Genomic DNA, 27,222 nt, shown 5'->3' on the forward strand with positions numbered 1-27,222 from the left:
GATCCAACCAATTGATCAAACTGTAGTTTTGTCAAATCCTTACTTTCTTCCATGATTATTGCAACATGATTCCATCTATGTGTTAAAGATCTCAATACTTTTTTAATTAAAACTTCATTACTTACAGTTTCTCCAAGTGTAGCCATTTTATTGACCACATCTTTGACTCTCACACAATAGCCACTGGCACTTTAAGCTTCATTCATCTTCAAATTCTCGAACTCTTACTTCAATGTCTGAAGCTTGACCACCATAACTTGATCACTGCCTTGGTAAGCTTCTTGTAGAGTCTCCCAAGCAGCTTTGGCATTTTTTGCTCCTAATATTCTTGGAAATAAGCTCTTATAAAGAGATATCTGAATGTGAAACAAAGCTTGAGCATTCTTCTTCCTTGCTTCCTTTCTTGTTGTTCTTTCATTGGGTGTAAGGGCATTCCAATCAGCTGGCTCCTCATATCCTGATTCAACTATCTCCCACAAATCTTTTCCAATCAAAAAGGTTAGCATCTTAATACACCAATAATCATAATCGTTCCCATCAAATTTTGGAACTAGGATCTAGTTAGAATTCGACATGATTAACTTTGAAGAAAATCCAACAATAAAAATTTAACACAGAACAATTTTACCTGCTCTGATACCACTTGTAGAATATGAAATGACTTATTTCTAGCCAGCTAATAAGCCAACAATACTATGAAGAAAAATACATATAAAACAAATAAAACACAGTTACTGTGTGAGCTAAAAACTGCTGCAAATCTCATATATTAATTGAACCATTAACTACATTCTTATATAGTAAAATTATTACTAGAATGTTTATCAATCAACTATGAAATAAATCAACTGGCATTACAGCTAATTTCCAGCACTACTACAACTAATTTCCAGCACCGACCACCCTAACAATTTGCTGCCTTAATTTTGCATATAACACAAAATTTGCTCACTAATTTGTTCGCAATTTACATGACTAATTAAGCATTATTCCCAACGGAAAGCAAGACTCCATGAAGAAACTGTCCACAAACACTACTTGTTATTAAAAAATGAGAGTTTATGATATATAGAAGTTGATACCACTTGATAAAAAACATTTAAATATGTATTGTCAAGAATCAATCTCCTACACTTGTGGGTTATGGGCCCATGAAAAAGCGCCTTTCTATGTAACAATGAACCCTTAACTCCAATTTACCAAACTTTCACCATGTCATCACTTGACAGAACAACATAGGGCCATCGTTATTTTTAGTTCAGTCCACTCAGCTCTTGATTAATCACACAGTTCTAGAAATTGATGGGCCAAAGCTATTATCTAGCAGTAAAATCTACACTCTATCTTGGATATTCATTTGGGTTGTGACTATGGTCCTTGTATGAATTCCTGATAAACCCATCTTTAAAAAAAATTACACAATTTTTTTTTTTACATATATGGCATCTCAAGGCATGAGGTCCTTCTCTAAGCCTAATTTTATATGGTATCAGCTGGGTCAACATAAATGTAGGTTGCTAATATTACAAAAAAAAACATTAATAGAATGAGGAATCTTCTTTTCTGCCACCTCACACCTTCTAGAGGCTTGCAATATTCATTTACAATTTACAAAAAGGAGAAGAAATCGTATCCTTTTTTCAGGATCACCACGTTGCTCCTTTCAGAGGCTTCATGAAATCAGATTTGATTTGGGAGGTGTTACTCCCCTGCATCACTATCTCTACTTTAAGGGCATTTTTATAGATTTACAAATCCCTTATTGAATTATACTTCAATTTGTTTATCCTCCAACTAGATATCAAATTTATCCCCACTCATTTCTACAAATGGATAGCCCAACGTCCATTTATGGTTACCTAATTTCAAGATATCATTTTGCAATCATTCGATACGCATCATTATGTGAGGGTGACACACATTTTGTAACCTCCATTAGAGAAAATGTTCTATTGTTTCCATCCCTACATATATCCGCAACATGTGTCTTCCTGGCGGTACTGAATTGTTCTTTTGATTCCATCCCTAGATATATCTACATTATGTGTCTTCTTTGTGGTATTGAATTGTCCTTTTTCTATGTCTTCACAATGAAATATATCGATATTGAATGGGTCGTAGTTCCACATCATCATGGCTAGGATTTTCAAGTTCTAGCCTATGTCCAATTCAGTGCCCTTAAATGTATATAGTTAGGAATGAGTGCCCTTCATTATTTGTTTACTTTTATCTATGGTATAAGATTATAACAATCTCAAAAGAGAATCATACATTTCAAAAAAAATAAAAAAAATTAACTTCTATATGGTTTAGCATCAAATTTAAGTCATATTATATGTTATAATTTTTTTAATTGTTCATAAATATTATATGTTATCAAAGAAAAGCTTAAGTTATGAAGAATTCTTTTAGAATTTATTTAAATAATAATTATGCCTAAAGCATATATATATATATATATACTCAATAATTTTAACCACTTACTTTATATTTTTTAAAACATTATTATAATTTAACCTAATTATATATACTTTTATTTAATCAAGTTATAAAATGAAGAGATACTCAAAACAATACTATGGTTCTATAAAATTTAATCATTATAAGCTATAAAACAAAAAATATAAAATTTTCAACAACACTACAAATTATACATAATTAATTTATCATATATTTTAATAAAAAAATGTTATAAAAAGAAATCAAAATATAAATTCTCCCATAAAAAATATATTTACCTAATCATGAACGATTTAATTTGTTTTATCAATTTATGGCATATCCGGTGTAGAATATACCTAATCATGAACGATTTAATTTGTTTTATCAATTTATGGCATATCCGGTGTAGAATAGATTGTAATAGAGTGTATGGTTAAAACACTCTTAATATAAAAGTCACTTGTTCCAAAATCAGTGAAGAAAAATCCAACCATATTAAAAACTAAGATAACCAAAACAAAATAGTAGTTTATTTCTCAAACAAATTTAATAATATTGAGATTCATAAATAATTTTATCCATCCCTTTTTATTTCTGTAATTGATATAAATCCCAAAAAAAATTGCTAAAGAAGTAGGTTTTGACCCTAATGTTTTGTTCGGAAAGAATAACCTACTGGATCCAGATTATAGAAATACCATGTGCTAAGTATTAGTCGGAGCAATTGAATTATTTTTGTTGGGTATTTTTACATGGGGAAAATACCAAAACCAAGATTCAAACTAAACACAGAGACAATGCTCTGTTCTTTGACTCCAGGATCTTTTATGTGCACAGGGAGGTAAAAAAAATTTCACTGAGAAACAGAGTATTTCACCACCATTAAAACATTCTATTCATTAAAAACTGATACAAACTTCATCCTCTTTTACTGAGAGGGATTTACCACTGTAAAATCATTTTTATATTCACTGCTGTGAAAAACAACTTACTGCTGTAATAAAAAGTTTACATAAGTTTACTGCTGTAATAAAATTTACACAGGCTTACAAAAATTCGCTCCACCATTTTCTTTATGCACTGCTGTGCAAAACCACACATGGTTTTTCGCTACTCCTCAGTTTTACAAAATGGCACACTACACATTACAACCTTGTTCTTTTCTTTTTACACACTGCTGTGTGTTTTTCTTTTTACTGCACCATCATCATCTTTTTCGCCATATTAAAAAGGGGCCACCTAAATCTACCTAGCAACATTAAATTCATGACTTTTCTTCCACGGCGGTCAACCCAAAAATCAAACACTCCACGCAATAGTTTTAATTTGATGCAGGTTCGTATGCAGCTCCAGGTGATCAACGGCGGAGAACAATCAATTAAATCGGACGGTGGACAACAATATCGGAAGGCACTTTGTCACCTAACTTTATCGCCCGAGAAAACTACGTTGCATTACGTCAGTGGTGAACCACGTGTCAGCTCCATATTATATCGGAGCTCCTTGCCGGATTATTCCTTCGTCGGCAAATTGCTCTGAGAAAATTCCGGTGAACGGTTTCTGGCTTGGTACATCGGCGTTGAAATTAGATTTCAACACTCCCCTTTAATTTCAACAGCTGGGCATTCGGTCATACCGAGACACTTCCTCAAAAATTCAAAGCTCTTCTGATCCAGTGGCTTTGTCAAGATGTCTGCTACCTGTTCTTGAGTCCTGCAATTTTCTAGGACAATTTCTCCATTGTTCACTAATTCTCTGATGTAGTGAAACCTGGTATCAATGTGTTTCGTTCTCTTATGAAACACTGAATTCTTTGACAATGCAATAGCTGAGCTATTGTCACAAAAAATCACTGTCGCTTTTGCCTGCTCTTGGCCTAAGCTTCTCAACATTCTTCTCATCCACACTGCTTGACATGCTACTGCTGTAGCTACCACATATTCAGCCTCTGCTGTAGACAATGCTACAATGGACTGCTTCTTAGAAGCCCATGAAATGGCTCCTGAACCCATATTAAAAACATAACCGGAAGTGCTCTTCCGATCATCTACACTTCCAGCCCAATCACTGTCAGTGTATCCAATTAAATCTGAACTTTCTGAGACACTATATAATATGCCAAAATTTTAGTACCTTTGACATACCTCAAAATTCTTTTTGCTGCCTGCCAATGTGCCTCCTTTGGCCTCTCCATGAACCTGGAAATTAAACTAACAGCATACATTAAATCAGGCCTAGTTGATGTTAAATACATAAGGCTGCCCACAATGCTTTTATACAGGCTAGGATCAAAATCCTTGCTGCTGTCCTCTCTGCTGAGTTTTAATCCCATCACTGTGGGAGTGATTGTTGCCTTGCATTCTTCCATCTTAAATCTGCCCAAAACTTGATTTACATATCTTGCTTGAGATATAAAAATTCCTTTTTCATTTTGATATACTTCTATGCCTAAGAAGTATCTCAACAAACCCATGTCAGTCATTTCAAATTCATCCTTCATGACTGATTTAAAATTCTCAATAAGATAAATATCATTTCCAGTAAAAATAACATCATCTACATACAAGACAACAATTAAAATTTTACCATCCTTTTCCTTGATGTAGACTGTGGGTTCTCCTTCACATTTGTCAAATTCATTATCTAATAGATATGAATCTATCCTGCTGTACCATGCTCTTGGCGCTTGCTTCAACCCATAAAGAGCTTTCTTCAATTTGCACACTTTGTGCTCTTCACCTTTCTTCTCATATCCGAGAGGCTGTTCCACATAGACTTCTTCCATTAACACTCCATTTAGGAATGTTGATTTCACATCCATTTGGTAGACTTTCCATTTGTTTTGTGCTGCTATGGATAGCACTGCTCTCACTGTTTCCATTCTTGCAACCGGTGCGAAAGTCTCCTCATAATCTCTCCCATACTGCTGCTTGTACCCTTTGACAACCAGCCTTGCCTTATGTCTTTCTATTTTGCCTTCAGCATTGCTCTTGGTCTTATAGACCCATTTCACACCAATGACTTCTTTGCCTTTTGGTAACTCAACCAAATCCCATGCTTTGTTTCTCTCTATGGCATTCATCTCCTCATCCATAGCTTCTATCCATTTCCTATCTTTAATTGCATCCTCGAAATGAATAGGATCATCAACATGACAATACAAGGCAAATAAGGAATTCATTCCTTCTTCATAAATTTCACTTAGATTTGTAAACTTCTTAGCTCGTTCACTTGGTGTGCAAGTGCTTGAAGATGCACTTGAATTTCCTCCTTGTGGTGTGCTTGGAGAAGCACTCTCATTGATCCTCAATGGTGTCCCTTGCTGTCCTTGTGTTGGCGCTGCTGTTTGGGGATGCATTTCAGCCACCTCCTCTTCATCTTCATCATGAGACAAACAGTTCTTGACATTCACTGTTTTCTCTATGCTTCCATCCCAAGCTTCCTCTTCAATGAATTGAACATCCCTGCTTACAAAGAACTTCTTGGTAGATGGGATGTACAGCCTGTAGGCTTTGGATTCATCACTGTATCCAATGAAGATGCATTTCTCCCCTTTGCTGTCCAACATCCTCCTTAGCTGATCTGGTATGTGTGCATAGGCCACACACCCAAAAACTCTCATGTGGGTGACTCCTTGCTTTCTCCCACTCCATGCCTCTTCTGGCACTTTGTTCATGACTGCTTTTGTAGGACACCTGTTCAATATATAAACTGCACAATGTACAGCTTCAGCCCAATACTCATTTGGCAAATGCTTTGCCTTCAGCATGCTCCTCGCCATATCCATGATGGTCCTGTTCTTCCTTTCAGCAACTCCATTTTGCTGTGGGGTGTACCGAGTTGTAAACTGTTTATGAATTCCATTTTCTCTACAAAATTTTAGGAATTCATTTGAGATATACTCACCTCCTCTATCAGTTCTCAATACTTTTATGTGCAGCCCACTTTGGTTCTCCACAAGTGCTTTGAAATTTTGGAATTTCTCAAAGACTTCACTTTTGTTCTTGAGGAAATATATCCAAGTCTTTCTTGTAAAATCATCAATGAATGTCAAGAAATATAGGCTGCCAGCTAATGATGGAGCTTGCATTGGTCCACACAAATCTGAGTGGATAATCTCTAAGGGTGTCTTTGCCCTTATGCTCTTCCCTGATGGAAAACTTTCTGTGTTGTTTTCCCAAAATGCAGCCTTCACATAGGCTGTCCAGTTTCTCTATCAATGGTAATCCCTTTACCATTCCTTTTCTGCTCAATAAGTTTAGACCTCCAAAATTTAGATGCCCGAATCTCAAGTGCCATAACCAGTTCTCATCCTTTGGCACGCTTTGGAAGGCCTCTTGGGTGACTGCTGCCATTTCCCTTTTGTTCTTCATGTTTGCCCTGATCCGGAGAGGGAACATCCTGTTCCTTGTCATCTTCACTTCAGCAATGCATCTTTTGCTGGGTGGTATGTCCATGATGGTGCACACATCATTTACAAAGTAAACATTGTAACCTTTTTGGACAAGCTGTCCAACACTCAAGAGGTTACATCTCATTCCGGGGACATAGTAGACATCTGCTATGGTTTTCCTTTCTCCTTGTTTTGTAAATATTTTTATCTCCCCTTTTCCCATAACAGGCACTTTACAATCAGTTCCTAGTGTGACCTCTGATTTCAAATTCTGATTTAAGGCTGAAAAGAGGGCTATATTCCCTGTCATATGGTTGCTGCAACCTGAGTCTAAAAACCATATGTCCTCACTATGTGTTTCAGCCATGTTACAAGCTAACAGGACATTTTCTTGACTGCTGTTTTCTCTTGTGACATTTGCATTTTGTCTGCTGTTCTTATCATGTTGTTTCTTTCTACAATCACTAGCATAATGTCCATACTTTTTGCAATAATAGCATTGAACATTAGATTTATCATACCTTTGTCCTTGAGCCTGATACTGATCTCTTTGTTGGCTGCTGCCTTGACCTTAGTTCTGATTTGTATTGCTGCCTCTTCCTTGTGCATTTGATGGGCTGTTCCTTCCACCTCTGTTCTGGCTTCTGCCTCTTCCTCTTCTGTTTCCTCTTCCTCTTCCAAAGAACATCTGGGTCTTGAAGGCTTGCTCAAGAGATGAGTTTTCATTCATACTCAACCTCTGCTCATGTGTTATCAGTGATGCATGTAGCTCATCAACTGAATAGTTTGAGAGATCCTTTGTCTCTTCAATGGTGGTCACTATGGCATCAAACCTTGAGGGTAAGACCCTCAATATTTTCTCCACTATTCTTCTATCTTCAATTGTTTCTCCATGAGTTCTCATTTGTGTGATTACACCAATCACATGAGTGAAGAATGATTCAATGTTGTCTGACTCCTTCATGTTCAAGTTTTCAAAATCTTTTCTCAGCAATTGTAGTTTTGCTGTCTTCACTCTCTCCATGTCTTGATAGGCTGTCTTGAGAGTTTGCCATGCTTCATTTGATGTTTTAGCTGTTGCTATCCTTGGAAATATACTCTGGTCTACTGCTAGATACAACAATAAAATGGCCTTTGCATCCTTCTTCCTATTGCTCTTCAGGAGATCTCTCTCTCCCTGAGTTAATGCATTGAACTCAGTTTCATCTGCTGGTTCTTCAAAACCATCTTCAACTATTTCCCATAAATCTTGAGAGGCAAACAGGGCTCTCATAGTTATTGACCAGTAGTCATAGTTCTTCCCATTAAACTGTGGGAGCTGGGTGTTAAACATACCCATACCAGTGCTTGTGCTAGCCATTCCTTGACTGTGTGTTTAAAAACATCTGACTGATTCTTCAGCAACACAAAAAAAACTTTGACAAATACCTGAATCCTTCGTTGTCTGAGTCTTCTAACTGCCTGAGAAGTTTTGCTGCAGCAACAACCTTCTCCCTTCAGCTTCTTTAACTTCTTTAAAGAGCCTGAGCCTGCTCTGATACCACTGTTGGGTATTTTTACATGGGGAAAATACCAAAACCAAGATTCAAACTAAACACAGAGACAATGCTCTGTTCTTTGACTCCAGGATCTTTTATGTGCACAGGGAGGTAAAAAAAATTTCACTGAGAAAGAGAGTATTTCACCACCATTAAAACATTCTATTCATTAAAAACTGATACAAACTTCATCCTCTTTTACTGAGAGGGATTTACCACTGTAAAATCATTTTTATATTCACTGCTTTGAAAAACAACTTACTGCTATAATAAAAAGTTTACATAAGTTTACTGCTGTAATAAAATTTACACAGGCTTACGAAAATTCGCTCCAGCATTTTCTTTATGCACTGCTGTGCAAAACCACACATGGTTTTTCGCTACTCCTCAGTTTTACAAAATGGGACACTACACATTACAACCTTGTTCTTTTCTTTTTACACACTGGTGTGTTTTTCTTTTTACTGCACCATCATCATCTTTTTCGCCATATTAAAAAGGGGCCACCTAAATCTACCTAGCAACATTAAATTCATGACTTTTCTTCCATGGCGGTCAACCCAAAAATCAAACACTCCACGCAATAGTTTTAATTTGATGCAGGTTCTAATTTGATGCGGGTTCGTATGCAGCTCCGTGATCAACGACGGAGAACAATCAATTAAATCGGACGGTGGACAACGATATCGGAAGGCACTTTGTCACCTAACTTTATCGCCGAGAAAACTACGTTGCATTACGTCAGTGGTGAACCACGTGTCAGCTCCATATTATATCGAAGCTCCTTGCCGGATTATTCCTTCATCAAATTGCTCCGAGAAAATTCCGGTGAACGGTTTCTGGCTTGGTACATCGGCGTTGAAATTAGATTTCAACAATTTTCCCACACATCACAAAGTTAAACTAGCGTTTCTCAAACCCACAGTTGTACGTTGTAAGCACAGATTCCATGAAGAACTGTCCACGGACACTACTCGTTATTAAAAAAATGAGAGTTTATGATCTGTAGAAGTGTAAGGTTTGGCATTACTAGATTCTTTGAGGAAAATGTGCAGATACACTGCATGTTACAGAATTAAGTGGCGTGAGAGCCGTGGTAGATAACTACACATGTCGATCAGCGTTCATTATTAGTCAACTTCAGTCTGTTCTTAGAATTTTTGGACGGTACCTTGTGAGTTCGCTGCAGTATTATTGTTTCTCGGTAGATCGGTTTTGTAATCTGCCGGTTTTATAGAAGAATCAACTCTTCACCATGCTTACTCGAAGAGTCTCAAAATATAAAACGAAAAGTGGCGTGAGAATGGATTATGTCATGTAACAGCTTTTTAAAGCCATTCTGCTAATGTCATTTGTTTGCGTACGAGATTTGTCGATGGACAGAACGTTTGTCTCCTAAAACGACCTTTCAGCTGATTCAGCACTGACGAAAAACTCATTTCATTTGAGTACCTTACTTGCAAATCAAGTTACAAAGACAGCCTCATATAAAACTATAGAAATAGTCTATAGCATTTATCACGTTCCGCAGCACTAAAATAGACAAAGAGATAAGTGTCCCAGCACATAACTGTTAGCTGGTCATTGCCATTTTGATGGGAAGACATCCGAAATAATGATAATATCAAACAATCCTCGATTGAGCAGAAAGGAGAAACCAAAACCTCGCTACGTCAATACTCGCGACAATATTACGAAAATAAACAAATTAATTAATGGGATTATGCAATGCCCCGTAATCGACTCAGAAGCCAATTTCTCTACCCTTCAAATCAACCGTTAAAAAGTCGCCACCAATTGTAAGCATCAACAATGGACTCTGTTGCACAGTAATCTCCTGGAAGACTGTAATATTTAGACCAACCTATTACTCTCATGTCTTCCGCATTAAACACTATAAGTCCTCATCCACTCATCAGTTACCATTATACCTTTAAATCATCAGTTACAATTATACCTTTATTTCTTTTGAAGACAGGAATTTTCTTTAGGAATTTTCTTCCTTTTCATTACATATAGAAAGAGTCCGAGATTAATGGTTTCCTACTGGAATGTCAGGGAAGAAAACACTTAGTAGAATGTCATGAAAGAAAACGCTTAGTTGAAAGTAAAAAAATTAACAATAATAATAATATTGTTGCAAGTTTAATAATGATTTCAAATATGGTGAACATTCCAGTAATGATTTTTTTCCTCAAAGCCATCCCATGCCTTTCAATAGAAAGTCCCTAAGTCTTCATAAATTCTTCTAATCATAATTTCGTCAGACTTTCTCCTAAATTAGAAGCATAATAGCTATGGCTTCACACAAGCTTGTCCATCAAAATGAATGGGAAAACATTTGAATGCTAGAATGAAGAATGTTCAGGAAAATAGAATACACCCCATTGGAATAGCATGGTGTAACAATGAATATTTTTGGTGTAACAATGAATATTTTTAAAAAATTACATAAAGAAATATGTGATTTTCTTAAAAAGTATTGCAAAAAAAAAGAAATATGATAGAAAACATAAAAATATATAAAATAGAAAACTGGTACTTCAAAAAAAAAATGAAATTTTAATAAATTTTGTGTATAAATGATATATAGAAAAATATTGTATAATAATCTTCATATTTATTAGTGATTTATAAAAATAATAAATAAATTCAATAATTTGAATATTAACTTGTATTTAAATATATATATATATATATATATATATATATATATATATATATTATCTAATAAAATTTAAAAAAATAATATATAAAATTTAAAAAATTAATATATACTTATTTTCATGCTGTCATTAATCTTAAAGATCACCTCGTTATATACATATTTTTATAAATTTTCAAATCAAAAATCAAATATATCTATTTAATATATAATTCAACAATAAACTTAAAATTAAATTATTATTATTACCAAATTCTCACTTTCATCTTAAAGATCATCTGGTTATATACATATTTTCATAAATTTTCAAATCAAAAAATCAAATATATCTATTTAATATATAATTGAACAATAAACCTTAAATTAAATTATTATTATTACGAAATTCTCACTTTCATCTCAAGATTCGAATTCGTCATGTAACATTTTTGTAGAAATGCCGTGCGCAAAAATATCATTTTCTCGTAAGTAAAGACATTGTACGGCTGTTCTTATGTTGTCACTGTCGAGTTTCATAATACAGAAATTATAAACAAAGTGTGCACAGAGTGTACTTGATATAAAGAGTAAGTGTAATTACATGCCCTTGCTGTTATTCAGTGTCAGGGTGGCTACTTGTTTTGCTGGCAAGTGGTTTGTGGGTTTTCTTACATTCTACTAAGAAAATACACATTACGGAGAAAATACACATGTGGCTGAAAGCTATAAAAATAAGTGGTGTGAAAGCTGTGGCAAGAAGGCACACATGTCGCTGAGCCTTTACTGTTATCCATCTTTAAGTCTGCTATTAGATTGTAGGTTTAGTTGCAACGATATTTTTAAGCAAACATATTCTGGAACGTATGGGCTTGGCTGGAAAAGCTCATTTTATTTGATATTGTTAATTTTTTAAAGTTAATGATTATAGCATTATAATATATAAGGGGTTTTAAAATAATATTTGAGATAATTTTTGGTTAAATTATTTTTAAGTTAGTGTCTCAAATTATGATTTAAAAAATTTTCTCACAATATGTTTGTTAAATTGTCTTAACATAAGACAAAAAAATACTTGTCTGTTATTTTAAATATTGTCTTTAAGCTTGTGTCTCGAATTATTATCTTAAAAAATAGCCTCTATAAAAGCAATATATAACACAAACATTATTGTCTCACAGAAAACAAATTCATTTTCGTTTCTCAAGAGATAATAGTTTAGATGAAAGATATATTGTTTTCATAGAGACAATATGTCTTAAATGTTATAGACAATAAAATATTATATTTAAAGACAATAGAATATCACTTTCATTTCTTTAGAGACAATATAAAATAATGGATAAAAAAAAATAGCTCACTAATGAAATAAATTAATATAAAAGTATTTAAATCATATTAGGGCACAATAGAATAGAACCACCAACCTCCTGTGAAGATAGGTATTCTTCCATTGAACTAGCATCTTTTAAAGAACTACATGAGGAGTTGTGACAGACGTTGAAATTGCATATATAGACATTGATTTAAAAAATGTTTGGCACATAAAGCCATAATCTTTGTTAATCATGCAACCCCTAATTTTGAATTAATAACAAATAACTTATCTATATCTCAAATAACTTATTAGAACCACAGGCCAGCAATGCATCACCTTGCTAGAATTATATTCTACATTAATAATTACATTTCTCATCCAATTTTTTGTTTTTTGTTTTTGTTACAAACAAGTCATTGGAAACACAAGGACTTTGATTTTTATATTTTTTTTAGTTTTGGACCATATATATAGCAAAAACAGATCCAGTAACTCAGTCCGAAATTGGCAGACAAAATAGATATAAAAAACTATTAATATAAAACCTAATCCCCACTTTGGACAAACAAAATGGATATACAAAACTATTAATATGGAACATAATCCCAACCTAATGATATGTTGTAGTAATATTAAGAATAAAAATTATTATGAACATAACAACCGCAAACAAAAAAGAGCCCAATAAATTTGTATGCCTCGGTAGTAATGAGATTTGCAATTATTATAAGCAAACCAACTACAAAACAAACAACCCTCACAGGGAGTGACCGAAATTATGAAGAAAGTGTGCACATAGTGTACTTATATAAAGAGTAAGTGTAATTGTCCATCTGCCCTTACCGTTAGTCAGTGTAAGGTTGGCCACTTGTTTTGCTGGCAAATGGTTTGTGGGTTTGCTTACATTCTACTACGAAAATACACATTACAGAGATCACTGGATATAAAAATAAGTGGTGTGAAGGTTAAATCCATAAATCCATTATCAAACACATTATGTAGAGTAAGGGCTTCGCTGACGAAAAGCTCATTTTATTTGATGTTGCTGCTTCGTTTTATTTGATTACAGTTACTTGCAAATTGCATTACAATCAACGCACACACATAAACAGAGATAAATGTCCCCACATAATTTCCCTAGCTGGTCATTGACAATTTGATTCGCAGATCTATGAAATACTGCTCGATTATGAAGCAATCCTACATCAAACTGAAACAGACAGACGGCCAACACAATCATTTGCCGCACAATAATACGAAAAGAAATAAATTAACAACTGCGATGGCAATAGTTTCAGAGGCCGATTTCCCGATCCTTCACGACAGCCCTTACTCCTCCTGCGGATCTCAGCATTTCCGCCTACCCATTGAAATTCCCACCCACCCACAGATATTAAAAGAACCAGGTTAGTAGAACAGATTTAAACAGATGCATAGGTCAGATAAAAATTAAACAAATAAATAGAAGAAAAGGGGCATGGAAGGAATTATTATATATACAATACCTGGTCAGATGTGATCTCAACGGCGAAGCCATCCACAATAACCCAAGAAAAATGCTTCTTATAAGTCCCTGCCTCCAGTGTTTTCTGCAGCACCATGTCATGCTTGTTGTTAACATAAACATCAATCTCGTTTGGTGAACTTCTGCATGCACAAATCAACTAGTAAGGCACCACCCCTTGAGAAACTCCCCACTGTAATTGAATCTTGAGAAGCTTTCTTCATATAAAGTGTAGCTAAATCTTGAGAAATTGCGCGGAGTTTGAGAGATAATATGGTGTTTTTGGGTAAGATGTATCAGTCCATATTGACTGTTTGGGTTGAGATGTTAACCACAGCTAAAGCAAAAATATCATTACATTTATGAAAGAAAGTGAGATATATCTTTCAGTCCTATGAAAGAAAGTGAGAAAGTGAGTCATTACTATAGGAATATTAGATAACAACATCTCCGTTGAGTATTTGAGTAGAGGTGATAACAACAACTCTAGGAAACATTTATCCTCTAACATTTTTAGAGGTAGTAAGTAAAAATGGAGAGTGAGATATGAGTAGGAATACCTGTCAGTCCTGAGACGCTCGTATTCTGAATCATAGCGCATCATCACCATGTAGACATTTTTATGTTCCATGGCTTTCGCTGGGCTGCTGGGCTCTGCTGTGTTGCCTGCTTTCGTCTGCTACTCTGCGCTGTGTGGAATCCTTGCGTGGCTATATATTATGATTAGTGTGGAAGAAGGATAGGTAAAGGGGGAAGGATCTCAGAGTGACAGGGTTGGCAGCTCCCGCTGGTGGTAGGAGACAATAATATGATCATAGTACTTGGATCCTACGATATTTTGCAGAAGGCCTTGACTAGTAGCGTGTGTGTACTTTGTCATCGCCCATGTATGAACATGACGTTAGGGTTGTATTGTCGAGGCATTACTTTGTTCTTTAAGAAAAAAACCCTTAAATTTGGAGATTTTCAAAACCTGAGGTGTGACCGAGGGTTCGAAATGTTTCGACTGAATTTTGTGTGTTCGCCTATGATTTTGGTCACAATATTTCAGAAACAAGTGCCTTTAGCTTTTAGATTTGCTCAGTTATAAGTTTCTGTTTAGATGGCTAATTGGCAATGGTTGATTATTATTAGTTTAGGATGAATTAATGTAAATTATAATATTTAATTTGAAAACTAAATATTTATTTTGGAAGATTATTAAATTAAATAATTTTTCCTTTAATATTTGGGTTTTGGGTTTTTAGATATTTGTGTGGTAGAATTTTATCATATAATTTTATGGAAAACTAATTCATTTTTTTTTTAAATATGAGTAAAATCAGGGTAGATTTAAACTCTAGATTTAGGGATCAAATTTCTTTGCATTCTAAAAGAGATTTGCATCTCAAGAGATATGAACCCTTTGGAAGCTTGGTAAATATGCAATTAACATGCATATAGATTGATTCAATTACTAGCATAGATTTATCTTAAGCAGAAATCTAAGATGAACAAAAAGTGTAGTGCTCTGACTATTTAACATGCAGTCTGGATCTGATTCTTCAACTTGTCATGATGATGAACCACACTCGTTGGTTTGAAACATGTCAACAAATGCATTCGAATGTGATTTACGCTAAAAATTCTTCTCAAAAAACCTGATATGGATCACAGAAGCTTAAATTCAATGAACAAAAAGTGATCAATTTTTTTTAGGTGCAAACTAACTGTTGCATCAAATGTACCCACTATCAAGCTCTAGCACACATATACATTATAAAGCTATATTCTCTTAATACAAAAAGATAAAAAAGAATCAAGGTGACCAAAGAGTTGGTAGGGACAAAAGTGTGCAATACTATGATGTTCTATGTTGAAAGCTGTGAAATCCACCAAGGCGGGAAAGAGCCAAGCATATGGAGGCAAAGTACCAAAACCAAAAGTGACACTGAAGCATGTACTACTATTCAGGAATTACCACTGACAACATTGGGTCTCCATTCGCTCAAGGGACATAGTTGAGAGGGGCAACAATGTTGAGCAGTGGAGTAATAATCACTGTAGAAGCATAAAAGATGTTTCCCGAGCCAGAGTCTGACTCCAACAAAAAATATTTTTCCACCTTTTGTATGCATACCCGAATATCATCCGAGCAGTATCAAATGCTTCTAAGAAGGCATATAGAATCCCCCTGCCCTACAAATTTCCTCTAATGATCCACTTGATTGTCATGGATGTCCAAACAGAGTAGGGAGTCAAGTTGTTGATAACCTACAACAAAATGTAGGAAGTGTAACTCTTTCTTTCGAAATTTACCAAGGTTAGGAATCAACTTGAGTTACAGATTTCTGACTTCCAAATTTGAAAAATAATCTTTGTCCCCAAATTTCCAAGATTCCATATTTTAAAATTCCTCCCAAACTTCCGAGGGTATTGTAACAAATAGAGGGGCCATAGAGGTCCATCAAAACATGCACCTAGAGCGAGAATTGGAAAATGAACTCGAACCTTCCCTATGACTTTATGTTCTTTAACAAGGAGGCATAGTTGCAAAGAGAACTGCACGAGAAAGAAAATAAAGATAAGCTTCAAAACTACCCTTAGGGCTATTGAATAGACTAAGGAGCATATTAAAAAAATATAGATATGACGGGCTTCGAAAGAGGATGATGTCATCAGCACAACTAAAATGCACAGAGCTAGGGACAAGCTCCGCCTTCTTAAAAAAACTCTGGATAGATGGACAAAAGGAATTAGAACTGATACTCTAGGAAGAACCAAGGCAACTTGCAATAGAGGGAGCACACCATAATAAACTGCGGTAGACAATAGACGCAAGTGAGAAGAAACATTGATACAACAGACAAGTACCTGTAACATGAGAGTAAGATGATAATCAATAATTAGGTGTGGACCAAGGGTTTCGCAACCTTCATTATACCAACACAAGGGAAAGTCATGTGTGAATTTGAAATGAAAACAAACCCATCCCAAATTACAAGGTAAAAAGTATGATAATCCCCCTTGTGACTCTGAGGAACTAGTGATGACTAAACCGCTAAAACCAAAACATAAAATGGCCACGGTACCAGACCCCACATACCAAAATTGAATAGTTGAAAGAAATACCTAGGAAATCAAGGCCTTGCAATGATAAGGAGGGGAGCATGACCATAAGTTCAAATACCAACCCAGAGGCTGCACCATGTAAGAAAAATATAAAAAAGATTGACTTGGAGTTTGTTGTAATTAAAGAGACTCCTTATTCTCAAGTTCTTCCCTAAATCAACCTTGGATGGAAAACCGTTGACGAAGAGAGGATGTCATACCTATCATGTAAAAATAAAATAAAATTAGAGTCCTTACGATGTTACAAGGTACTACATACCATTTCAATCGCCACCCTTCGCATCTCTTTCCTTTATAATCACATGAGGGAGCAAACTTGCATGCACTCGAAGGATTTTGACTCTGCCCAAAAAATGCTAAAGGTGGACAAGTGGGCTGTACGGATATATGTTAATATTAAGCATAATAAAATATTATATTGATAACTCACATTGGATATTTTATTTTTTATAACATTAAAATGTTTTCTTCAACACATTTTTTGATATATAGATATATATGAAGTTGATATCATGTGTTAAAATATTTTTGAAAAGTATAAGGTTTAAACATCTTACTTACATAATTCTTTTTACTTATAATTAATTTATATAAAATTATATTAGGTCATATGGACAATTAATTAAATATGCATAGTAGATTTGTTTTCTATTTTATTATAGCGGATATTGTTTTTCTATTTAGAGAATATGTATATATATATATATATATATATATATATATATATATATATATATATATATATATATATATATATATATATATATATATATATATATATATATATACACATATACATATACATATACATATACATATATATATACATATACATATATAGATATAGAGGGACAAACATACTTACACATCCCCTTCACACTAGGCTATAGAATGTGCCTCTCGACTCAACTAATTCTAATTAATTCTAATTGTTAATTTTATGTTTTCTATTTTTTATTTTTATTTTCAAGATTCATGTCATTTGACCAAGTTAAATTTTCTTATTAACAATTATAATAATTAATTGTTTTATTTTATTTTATTTTGACCTAGTGAAAATGTTAAACATTACATCTCTATCATACTAGGATGCAGAGTGCCTCTAGGTGTAAAAACTATGCGCTCTGTTTGGAATTTTCCATCCATGAATTTCATTGGAATTCTCAACCACTCACCACAATTAATAATCCCTAACTATTTTGTAATTATGTTTTTGAACAATTCTATAATTTTGGATTTTAAATGCATGATTGTTGGAGCTTTCATCATAATTTCACCTAACAATAATGTTTTCCAAAAGTTCATGTACATATCAATCCATCTTGGTGTAGTCATTGCTAACGTTCGTATGAATAACAATGACACCCTTGAATTGAGGATGGTCAAAGCTAGCATTATTAACTGTTGAATTTAGGTAGCTAATAGATGTTTGACTTCACAAATATGATTTTTTCACACTTCACAGTTATTCAAAAGTTCATGTACATATCAATGTATTATGTTCATGTATATATCCATCTATCTTAATAGATTAATTGTTAAGTTTGATATGAATAGCCATGACACTCTAGAATTGAGGAATGTGGAAGCTAACATTCTTAACTCACTACACTTTGTTGTGCCACTTCACACATTTCTTTGAGGGCCTTGTTTTGACCATGTGGAGAACTATAGAACATATTGGTCAGAAGTTAACTGAGAATTTTTCTTTAGGAATACAATTTATGAGAAATTCCACCACATCCATTTCATATTTTTAGCCTTTATATGATATCCATTTCCCTAACACCTCCAAATTCCTATTAATTATAACACAAAATGAACTTGGAAAACCCATGAAATGATACTGAGTTAATTTGACATAATGATCTTATATAGATTTTTTTTTGAAAATAATTTTTTTAACTTGAGTGACAATGACTAACTTGCCCTACAACAATTGTTTATACAATCATTGTAATAAAAGTAATGAGTCACATTATTTCGATGTTTTAAATATAACTAATAAATGTTTATTAACTTTATATAATATTTATTAAAAGTAGTTAATATAATATAAAAGTAATTTGGATATGTGTGAATTTATGTTAGACTCCATCACTCAAAAATTAAATTTCAGCACATCTTCCTAAATTTTGTGAAAAATTGATGCAAAACTTTGTCGAAAAGGGGAAAAAACTTAAAACATTTAAAGTTTACTAACTTAAAATCGAGTTGTCGTTAACACTACTTTTTGAAAACTTTTTTGATTTAATTTTTCTAAAATCCAGTAGGAATGCATTGAAATCACAACCTTGATGGGTAAAATATGGGCAATAGAAGTTCCTTAGGGGTTTTTCAGGGTGTTGAATCCATATATGCCGTAAAAAACCAATTTAAATAACAAAAATCAAGATTTCACCTCAAAGTCTTCTACCATATTCTAGCTAGAAAATCCACCAGAAACTTGAAGAAGTCACATTAAAGGAAACTCCATTTAAAATTGTCCTTAGATTCACTCTCTGTCATGAAACAATAATTAATAGATTAACATTATGTTGCTTCATTATTAAACATTAGGTCAAAGGCGCAACTGTTTTGACCTTTCCAATTTTCATTTTCCTTCTATCATAAATAATTCCTTTAAAAAAATATTTGGATTGCTTTTTTAAAGAATAATTAATTACTTAATTACGGAAATTATTTTGTTTCATTATTAAATGTATCCACGTAAATTTAAAATTGTCTATATTTTCAAATGGAAAACAAAATAATAACCAATTCAATAAGTGATCTCTCCATTTGAGTTCATTCTTTGAGATAAGTTGGCCGGCTATGAAAAGGCTTGAGGAGTACATGACCATTGAATAGAGCTTCCTCCCTCATCGTATCATTTGGAATGTCTCAAACTATTGTTAAATCATAAGTTATTGGTATATATTTCTTGTGGTTATTAGATATACTCTTGATGTTATAATGATAGGAAAAAGAAATGATCCTAGACCTTGGGGAGATTACTCCAATATAACACATGTTCAAAATTGTTAAAAAATGAAATAAAAAATAGGTTTTATAAAAAGATTTTGTTTATTTTAAAAGAAAATTACTTTATAAATCAAGCATACTATGTTGATTCATTATTAAATATCATTTCAAATTTAAAATTGCCCCCATTTTTAAAGGAAAAATTGAGATTTTGTGTCCAATTATAAACCTATCATTATTAATATTTTTTAAGGCATAGGTTAGCTAATAGAAGAATTGGATTTTTGGATTGAATCAAACAATACAATTTTTAGCAAGATTATGATTTCTTATTCCTTAAAATACACTTTTGAATACATAAATAGATTCAACACTTAGAAAACCCCTATGTCACTCATGTTTTCCAATTAAAAAGCTTAAAATTGTGATTTTCAAATATGTTTTGAACATAATTGACTACAAAAAATGCTCGAGAGAAGGTCATTTGATCATAATCTGAAGAGAGAGATCAAATCTCTTTTCACTCTAAAAGAGGATATTATGTATATTCATTATTAAATATATTTTTGAATTAAAATGATTCTTATCTTTTCCGAAGCAAAAAACCATAATTTCTTTCATCTGGAAAATGACAAAATTATATTTGTAGATGCATGCTAACCATACATTCTATAAAATAGTAAAATATATTGTATACGAGGTCGAGGGACCCATATTTTTTTTTATCTAAAACAAAAGCACAAAATATAGTAGCCATATAGAATTTCTGGTAATGAAAAGAGGACCAAAATAAAGTTTGTAGATGTTTACTTTATAATTTTGTAGGGAGCGTAAAGGCCCATCAACAACAATCAAAGATAGATTGGTAATTTATAATATGCCAAGAAAGAAACCACATTTTATAAAAAAATATGAACTTGTTGTCCATGTAAAAAGATGTTGTAATAGGTTGTGATAGAAATTATAGTTGGTCATGCCATTCGAATCTTCCATTACTTCCCATGTACTTGTTTCCATTAGCACACCCTCTTTTTATAGGTGATCAACTACCTCGTTCCTTTCCTTGTAAATATCTAAGGATATAAAGAAATTAAAATAATTTTTTAGCCTGATAGTTTCCTTCAAATGTGGTTTAAGAGTAATTTTCTTATAACATAAAAAATTGTATAGTCAATTTATAATAAGCTTTGAGCCACCAAAAACTTGAAATTGTGAGCATTCTATTTTCTAAAGCAAAGAGAAATATATTTTTATATGCCATAATTTTGGCCATATTGTTGGATGCTGGTCCAAAATACATGTTGACGTGGGACAAATGTGCATCAGAGGGTAAAAGGTTGAATTCCCCACGACTTTTATATACGATATTATTTGAAGTTCCGTGGAATAAATCCTAAGGAAGGGATAGATCAAAAATTTTTGCTAAAATAATTTTGGAAGATTATGTGGAATTTTCCTGAAGGAAATGTGCCAAAAAATGGAGAGCTTCCATGGTCAAATGATTTAGAATAGAGTGTGTGTCCTAGAAGATGTATTTTCTTCAATCCAGCTAGACTCCCTATATGATGAGGAGGGGAAAATATTTGGAGGATCGATAAGAAGGGGATCAGAGAGCCAACCCCTCCAAGTCCCTCTAAATCCTTTGCGTCCTAAGCCCTAGTATTACCCATGAAAATTTTTCATGCATTCCAAACTTTTTGAAAAGAGGGGAATTCATGAAGATGTGGATTGTAGATTCCTCCTCATTTTTCCATAGGAAACTTCAAGGTGTTTTCCGGAATAGTTTGAGGGGAAGGAACAAATAAAATCAAATCAATAGGAAGGGGTGGAGTCCTAATGAAAATTATATTCTAAGAATGTCCCATGTTTGAAACTTTTCTTTCATTAGATTCCATATAAAGAGTTTGGATTTTGTTAGGCGCTTATATTTCCAAAAAACCTTCCACCACAACTTGCTACCAGTATCCTTTCTAATAGCCAATAGCATAATGTAGCCCAACTTGGGAAAATACCAACCAAAGGGAGAGATACTTTACACAAGTTCATCTTATCTATCTATAAGTTGGATGTGTACAACTAATAAAGAATTCGAGAAATAATTCCATGAATCCATGAAATCCCCTTCCAAACCCAAGTCATTAGCAGAGAGACACACCTATATCGAAATTGTTGTTGTATAATGATTTGTGATGTGAATGAGTTCGAAGACATCTCATCTCACAAAAAATAAATTAGAGGGGGTGGGAGGATATGACCTTGACCACTACCCGACCAAGGATAAGACCCAATTCTTACCTTATCTCCCTTACCCAACCCAAGAACCTAGGGTGATTCTACCCAAAGCAATGTACTCCTGTTGTACCATGAAACAATTGTTGACCCAATACTGAAGATCCCATTTGATGTTCTCTTCCTATTAGATGGAATCCCTGCCCAACTTTCATCTTTGAAGCCTTGAAGCTTCACTCCCTCTACCCGTCTATACCATAAACCATAAGGAGTAGTGCCTCTAAGGTATCTCAACACATTTTTTGCTACCTTCTAATAAATCTTGTTCCAGTTAACCATTGCTTGACTAAGTTGGTTAACTGCATAACACATGTCCATTCACGTGTTCACCAAATACATGAGATGCATGTAAATAGTAGCCTCCATTCCTTCACCATAAGTAGCAACCTCCTTCCTCTAGTTACCTGCTAGGGGAGTCTCCCTGCATTTATTGCTCTCCATTTGAAACCTTCTGAGTATCTCTTTGGCATAATTTTCATAAGAAACAAAGATTTCCTTATCACTTTGGCATAATTCCATACCCAGAAAGTAGTGCATGAGCCTGAAGTCCTTCATTTCGAACTCTCTTGCAAGATCCTCTTTGCAAGACTTGATCAACTTATCATCACATGTATGAATCAAATCATTGATATATAAAACAATAATAAAAAATTTACCTACAACCACATTATGGTAAAGGTTCACATCTGCTTCACTTTTGGTGAAGCCCAACCCGGTGAAATAAATATGGATCCTAGTGTACCAAGCATGGGGTGCATATTTTAGTCCATGCATTGTTTGCTTGAGTCAACACACATGTGAATTTTTGTCAAAGTTATAAAATCCTTAAGGATTCTCAATATACACCTCTTCCTCAATCATTTCATTGATGAATGTTGTATTTACATCCATTTGATATATATTCCATCCCATCTGCACTGACAGTGCTAGAATGAATCTAACTAATGAGTACCTTGCAACAGGAGAAAAGTTCTCATCGTAATCAATCCCCTCCACTCGAGAAAAACCTCTTACCACAAACGTGGCCTTGTGTTTCTATACACTACCATCTACTACATTCTTTACCTTGTAAATCCATCTGGAACTCACCATTGACTTGTTTTTCGGTCTTGGGACAACATCCCAAAGATTGTTCCTGACAATGGAGTCATACTCCTCAACCATGGCATCAACCCAAACTCGTTATTGTATCGATTCCTTAAAATAGGATGGCTCAATATCTACACATCTTCTCATCAGAGCCATGTAGCTAGTGTACCTCTCCTGTATCCTCCTCTACCTACGTTGTGATGTGGGTGCTCCCACATTCTCTCTAGAATCATGCAATAACCTGTCAGCCTCCGTGGTGTGCTTTCTCCCATCTCTAGAATATTTTTCATGAGTGGGTGTCTCCAATACCTAATCCTCTACATGTGGCTACTCCACATCATCTCGAGGTTCCTCCTTACTTGATAGAAGCTTCTCATCTTCATGTAGTTGAAGCTCACTCTCAAGTAAACATCTCATGGTATTCTGTTCATCAAATTTTACACCTCTGCAAACCACTGTCATGTTGTTGGTTGGAAAGTACACCCAATAGTTGTGAGGTGCATTATTTCACCCCACAAATATCCCCAACTCAATTGTTGGCTCAAGCTTTTTCCATGCATCTTTGGTTACATTGATGTAGATTGTCGAACAAAAAATCCTGAATTGTCCCACATCTGGTTTAATCCTTGAAAATGACTCTTCTGGTGTACTCATCCCAATAATTCGATAGGGCTTTTGTTCTACAAATAAAAAATTCTTTTGCATGCTTCATAAAACAAAATGTAGTGGTAGGCCTTGATCATGTAGCATTTCTCGTGCTTCTCCTAGAATGCTTCAATTTTCACTTTCAACCACCACATTATGTTTTGGGCTATGAGGTGTTATCAACTTCCGTTCAATGCCTTTTGATGCACAAAATCTTTTCAACTCATTTGAGACATGCTCTCCACCATTATCACTCCTGAGTTCTTTAACATTCCTGCTAATATCCTTCTGAACCAATACTTTAAATTCAAAAAAATTGCAAAAGTATGATCTTTCTTCTTCATGAAAAAGATCCAACACTTATGAGAAAAATCATCAACAAATATAACATCATACGTGTCCTTGGTCATGGAGGTTGTCGAGAATGGTCCACACACATCTGAGTGAACTCAATCGAGGATTGTGTATGCATGACTACCTTTGTCATGAAAGGAAGCTTTGTTGTACTTTCCTAATGCACACCATTTAAATGTGTCTACCTGCCCTAGTCTAACCTTGGGAAGACCAGTAGAAATTAGCTACATGATCTTCAAATCACCATGATGCAAGTGACCCAACCTCTTGTTCCACAACTCACTGATGTCTTGGCTCTATACCTTCTCTGCTTTCGTGATCAAGGAAACACAATATTCTACATCCAACTCCTAGAGATTCTTCACTCGAACCCCTATCCTCTTCACCTGTCCTATGGATATGTCATGAAGGAATGCCTTTCCATTACTAAATGTCACATCATAGACTCTATCCTCCAAAATTGATAAAAATACTAAGTTCTTCATCAAACCAGGAACATACATAACATCTTGCAAAGTGAGGTGAGAACCTCACTCCCTCTAAAAGGTAACACTCCCGATCCCAATAGTGTTATACCTCCCATCATTACCCATCTCAATATGCATCTGGGGATCCTTCTCCTCTAAGTTACTGAAGAGATCTTTGTTACTAGTCATGTGGAAAGAAGTTCCACTATCTAGGTATGAAACACTACCCATCATCGATGACATGATGCAAGAGATGAGGGTAAAGTCGAGTTCAAATTGTGAGGCAAGAACCTCACCTACCACTCCTCTGAAGGGATTCTTACCGGCCTTATTGAGCAAACACTTTGGGGCAAAATGTCCCAGCTCGTGACATTGAAGCACTTGAATTTTGACATGTCCTTCTTCTTACCACCCTGACAAGAATTTGATTTCAAATGGGATGACTTCCACTTCCCTTTGTTTTCCTTACCTGCTAAGGAATAATTCTCCTCATCATCATGCTTTTATGAGGATCCCTCTCTAGTGTTATGCATAATCTCTTCCTATACCAAGTCAGACAATAACTGCTCCCACTATGGTAGCTTCTCCCTCCCATTAACAGAGTCCTGGTAACTATGCCAGCTCTTGTGATTTCTTAAAAGTGCTAGGCTAACTAGATCCTCTTTAGTAATAGCAATGCTCATCCTCACATTGAGTGAACTTGGTCAAGTACTTCGAAATTGAGTCGCCCTTCTCGATATTGATATTTCTGAGTTTGTCCTTCAGTGTGAACTTCCTATGGTCACAACTATTTTTAAGCAAGTCTATCAATGCCTTCCAGATTGCAAATGGAGTGTCCTTACCATAGGGATTTGAAACAATCTGATCTCTAACTCCTTCCAGGATAATCCTTCTTGCTTTTTCCGCACACATTCTCCATTCAATTAGATCTTTAGCATCAGATGTTGGAGGCTTCAGAATATCATGATCTATGAATTCCTTGAGGCCATTGTCTTCTAGCACTGCCTCCATCATGTCCTTCCAAGCTCTGTAATTTGATTTTGCGTCTAGGTCATACTCAAGAATCAAACCGTAGAATGAAATATTGTTGAATATGAAGTATGAAATTTCAAATTTTATTTCACCTACACAACAAGCTCAAATTATGCTCTTCTATACTATCTTCAACTCTGATACCATGTATATTTTTATTTTGGATTGAACAGCTTATGTGGTATGATAAAACACGAGACAAGAGTCTACTCTACTCTTCAGCGGAAACGAAAATTGATCGATGAAAACAATAAGTAGAAAATGAAGAATATCAATCACATAAAAAAAATATTTGTCTGGGGAAAGAAATTTCTCAAAACCCTCACTATCTATATTGCATTAGCCAGAAGATCTGAGAAAAAAATACAATGTTTTTTCAACCCAAAAAATTCCTGCACTAGTACAATCTAACTCTCTACCTCACAGACTAGCTCAAGCCAACACTTAGCCAAATATGATGCCTACCAAGCCCCCACTTCCTCATGCAATTCTTGAGAGAGTTAACCCATATTTAATTGGGAAATCCTCACTCCATAACTACATAATCCATCCATAGGCCCACAATTTATTGCATGCATCATCTGTACAACTCGAAAAATTATACAACTCATAGTACATTGTCCTTGAAATCTAATCTCAACTGGCTCTTCTTATTAACTGACATGCATGAGTTATTTATGAGTGAATCTTCAATTAACTGGTTTGTCACTAAGGATGCATTGGTACCCATCCCCACTATTAGACCTTGTACTAGTTTCTCCAACGGTTATAACTAGTTTAACTAACTATAACTCAGATAGACTGAGTTAATTAATTACAACTCAAAAGAACTCAACCTGGGCCCCTAAAATTTAGGGATCACTCTGCATGACTCTAGATAGACTTTCAACTTGAATTTACTGATCCAACTAAGACAACTTAACTTAGTTAACTATTACAAGGTGCTATAAGAATAGAATTTTGATTTAATTCACAGTTTAATTTTAGGACAAATTAAATTGGAATTTCTTGTCGCTATTTTTAGCATAATCATAGGCTACCAATATAAACATAAATAAAAACAAAACCCTAATATAAAGAGGAATCTTGTCCTCTGCCACCTCATGGCTTCTAAAGGTCTATAATATTCATTTACAATTTACAAAAATGAGAGGAAATCATGTCCTCCTTCCATGATCTCCACGTCACTCCTTTCAGAGGCTTCAGTGAGTAAGTCCCCTACATCATGCATGTTGTTGAAGATATTCATGATCTCCCAATTATGTGTTTTCATTACTACATATCGTTCATCTCCATCTTTGTGTTCTTTCTCCTCATGTTTCATTGAGCTTCGACTCATACTCAGTAGTGAGCTGTAACCTAGCCTCCACTGACACCTCAAAAATCTCTCTCCTTTGGCTTATTCTTTTCGCATCTTGGGTTCACCTCATTTGAA

At 34.4% G+C, this 27,222-nt stretch overlaps 1 protein-coding gene across 1 annotated transcript; it reads right to left on the reverse strand.

Moving 5' to 3' along the window:
* Positions 1–13,367: 13,367 nt before the first annotated feature.
* On the reverse strand, positions 13,368–14,670 carry LOC149158218 (subtilisin-like protease SBT2.5). The gene is made up of 3 exons (XM_089437723.1): positions 14,397–14,670; positions 13,838–13,979; positions 13,368–13,692 (listed from the first exon to the last, which is right to left on the reverse strand). Exons 1-3 carry the CDS (start codon positions 14,465–14,467, stop codon positions 13,627–13,629), a joined length of 279 nt encoding a protein of 92 aa, XP_089293849.1. The 5' UTR covers positions 14,468–14,670; the 3' UTR covers positions 13,368–13,626.
* Positions 14,671–27,222: the final 12,552 nt, after the last annotated feature.

Source organism: Pinus tabuliformis, chromosome 5_2, assembly GCF_031772625.1.
Source record: "Pinus tabuliformis cultivar Carrire ecotype Pingquan chromosome 5_2, CPIR1, whole genome shotgun sequence".
Lineage (NCBI taxonomy): Eukaryota > Viridiplantae > Streptophyta > Pinopsida > Pinales > Pinaceae > Pinus > Pinus tabuliformis.

What these genes read in the sequence shown, in the direction of transcription:
- LOC149158218 (XM_089437723.1), bottom strand. Translation starts at nt 14,467, where the DNA reads ATGGAACATAAAAATGTCTACATGGTGATGATGCGCTATGATTCAGAA. An exon ending in GAGCGTCTCAGGACTGACAG is followed by an intron (nt 13,980 to 14,396) that starts GTATTCCTACTC and finishes TTGTGCATGCAG; the next exon opens with AAGTTCACCAAACGAGATTG. An exon ending in TTGAGATCACATCTGACCAG is followed by an intron (nt 13,693 to 13,837) that starts GTATTGTATATA and finishes TTCAATGGGTAG; the next exon opens with GCGGAAATGCTGAGATCCGC.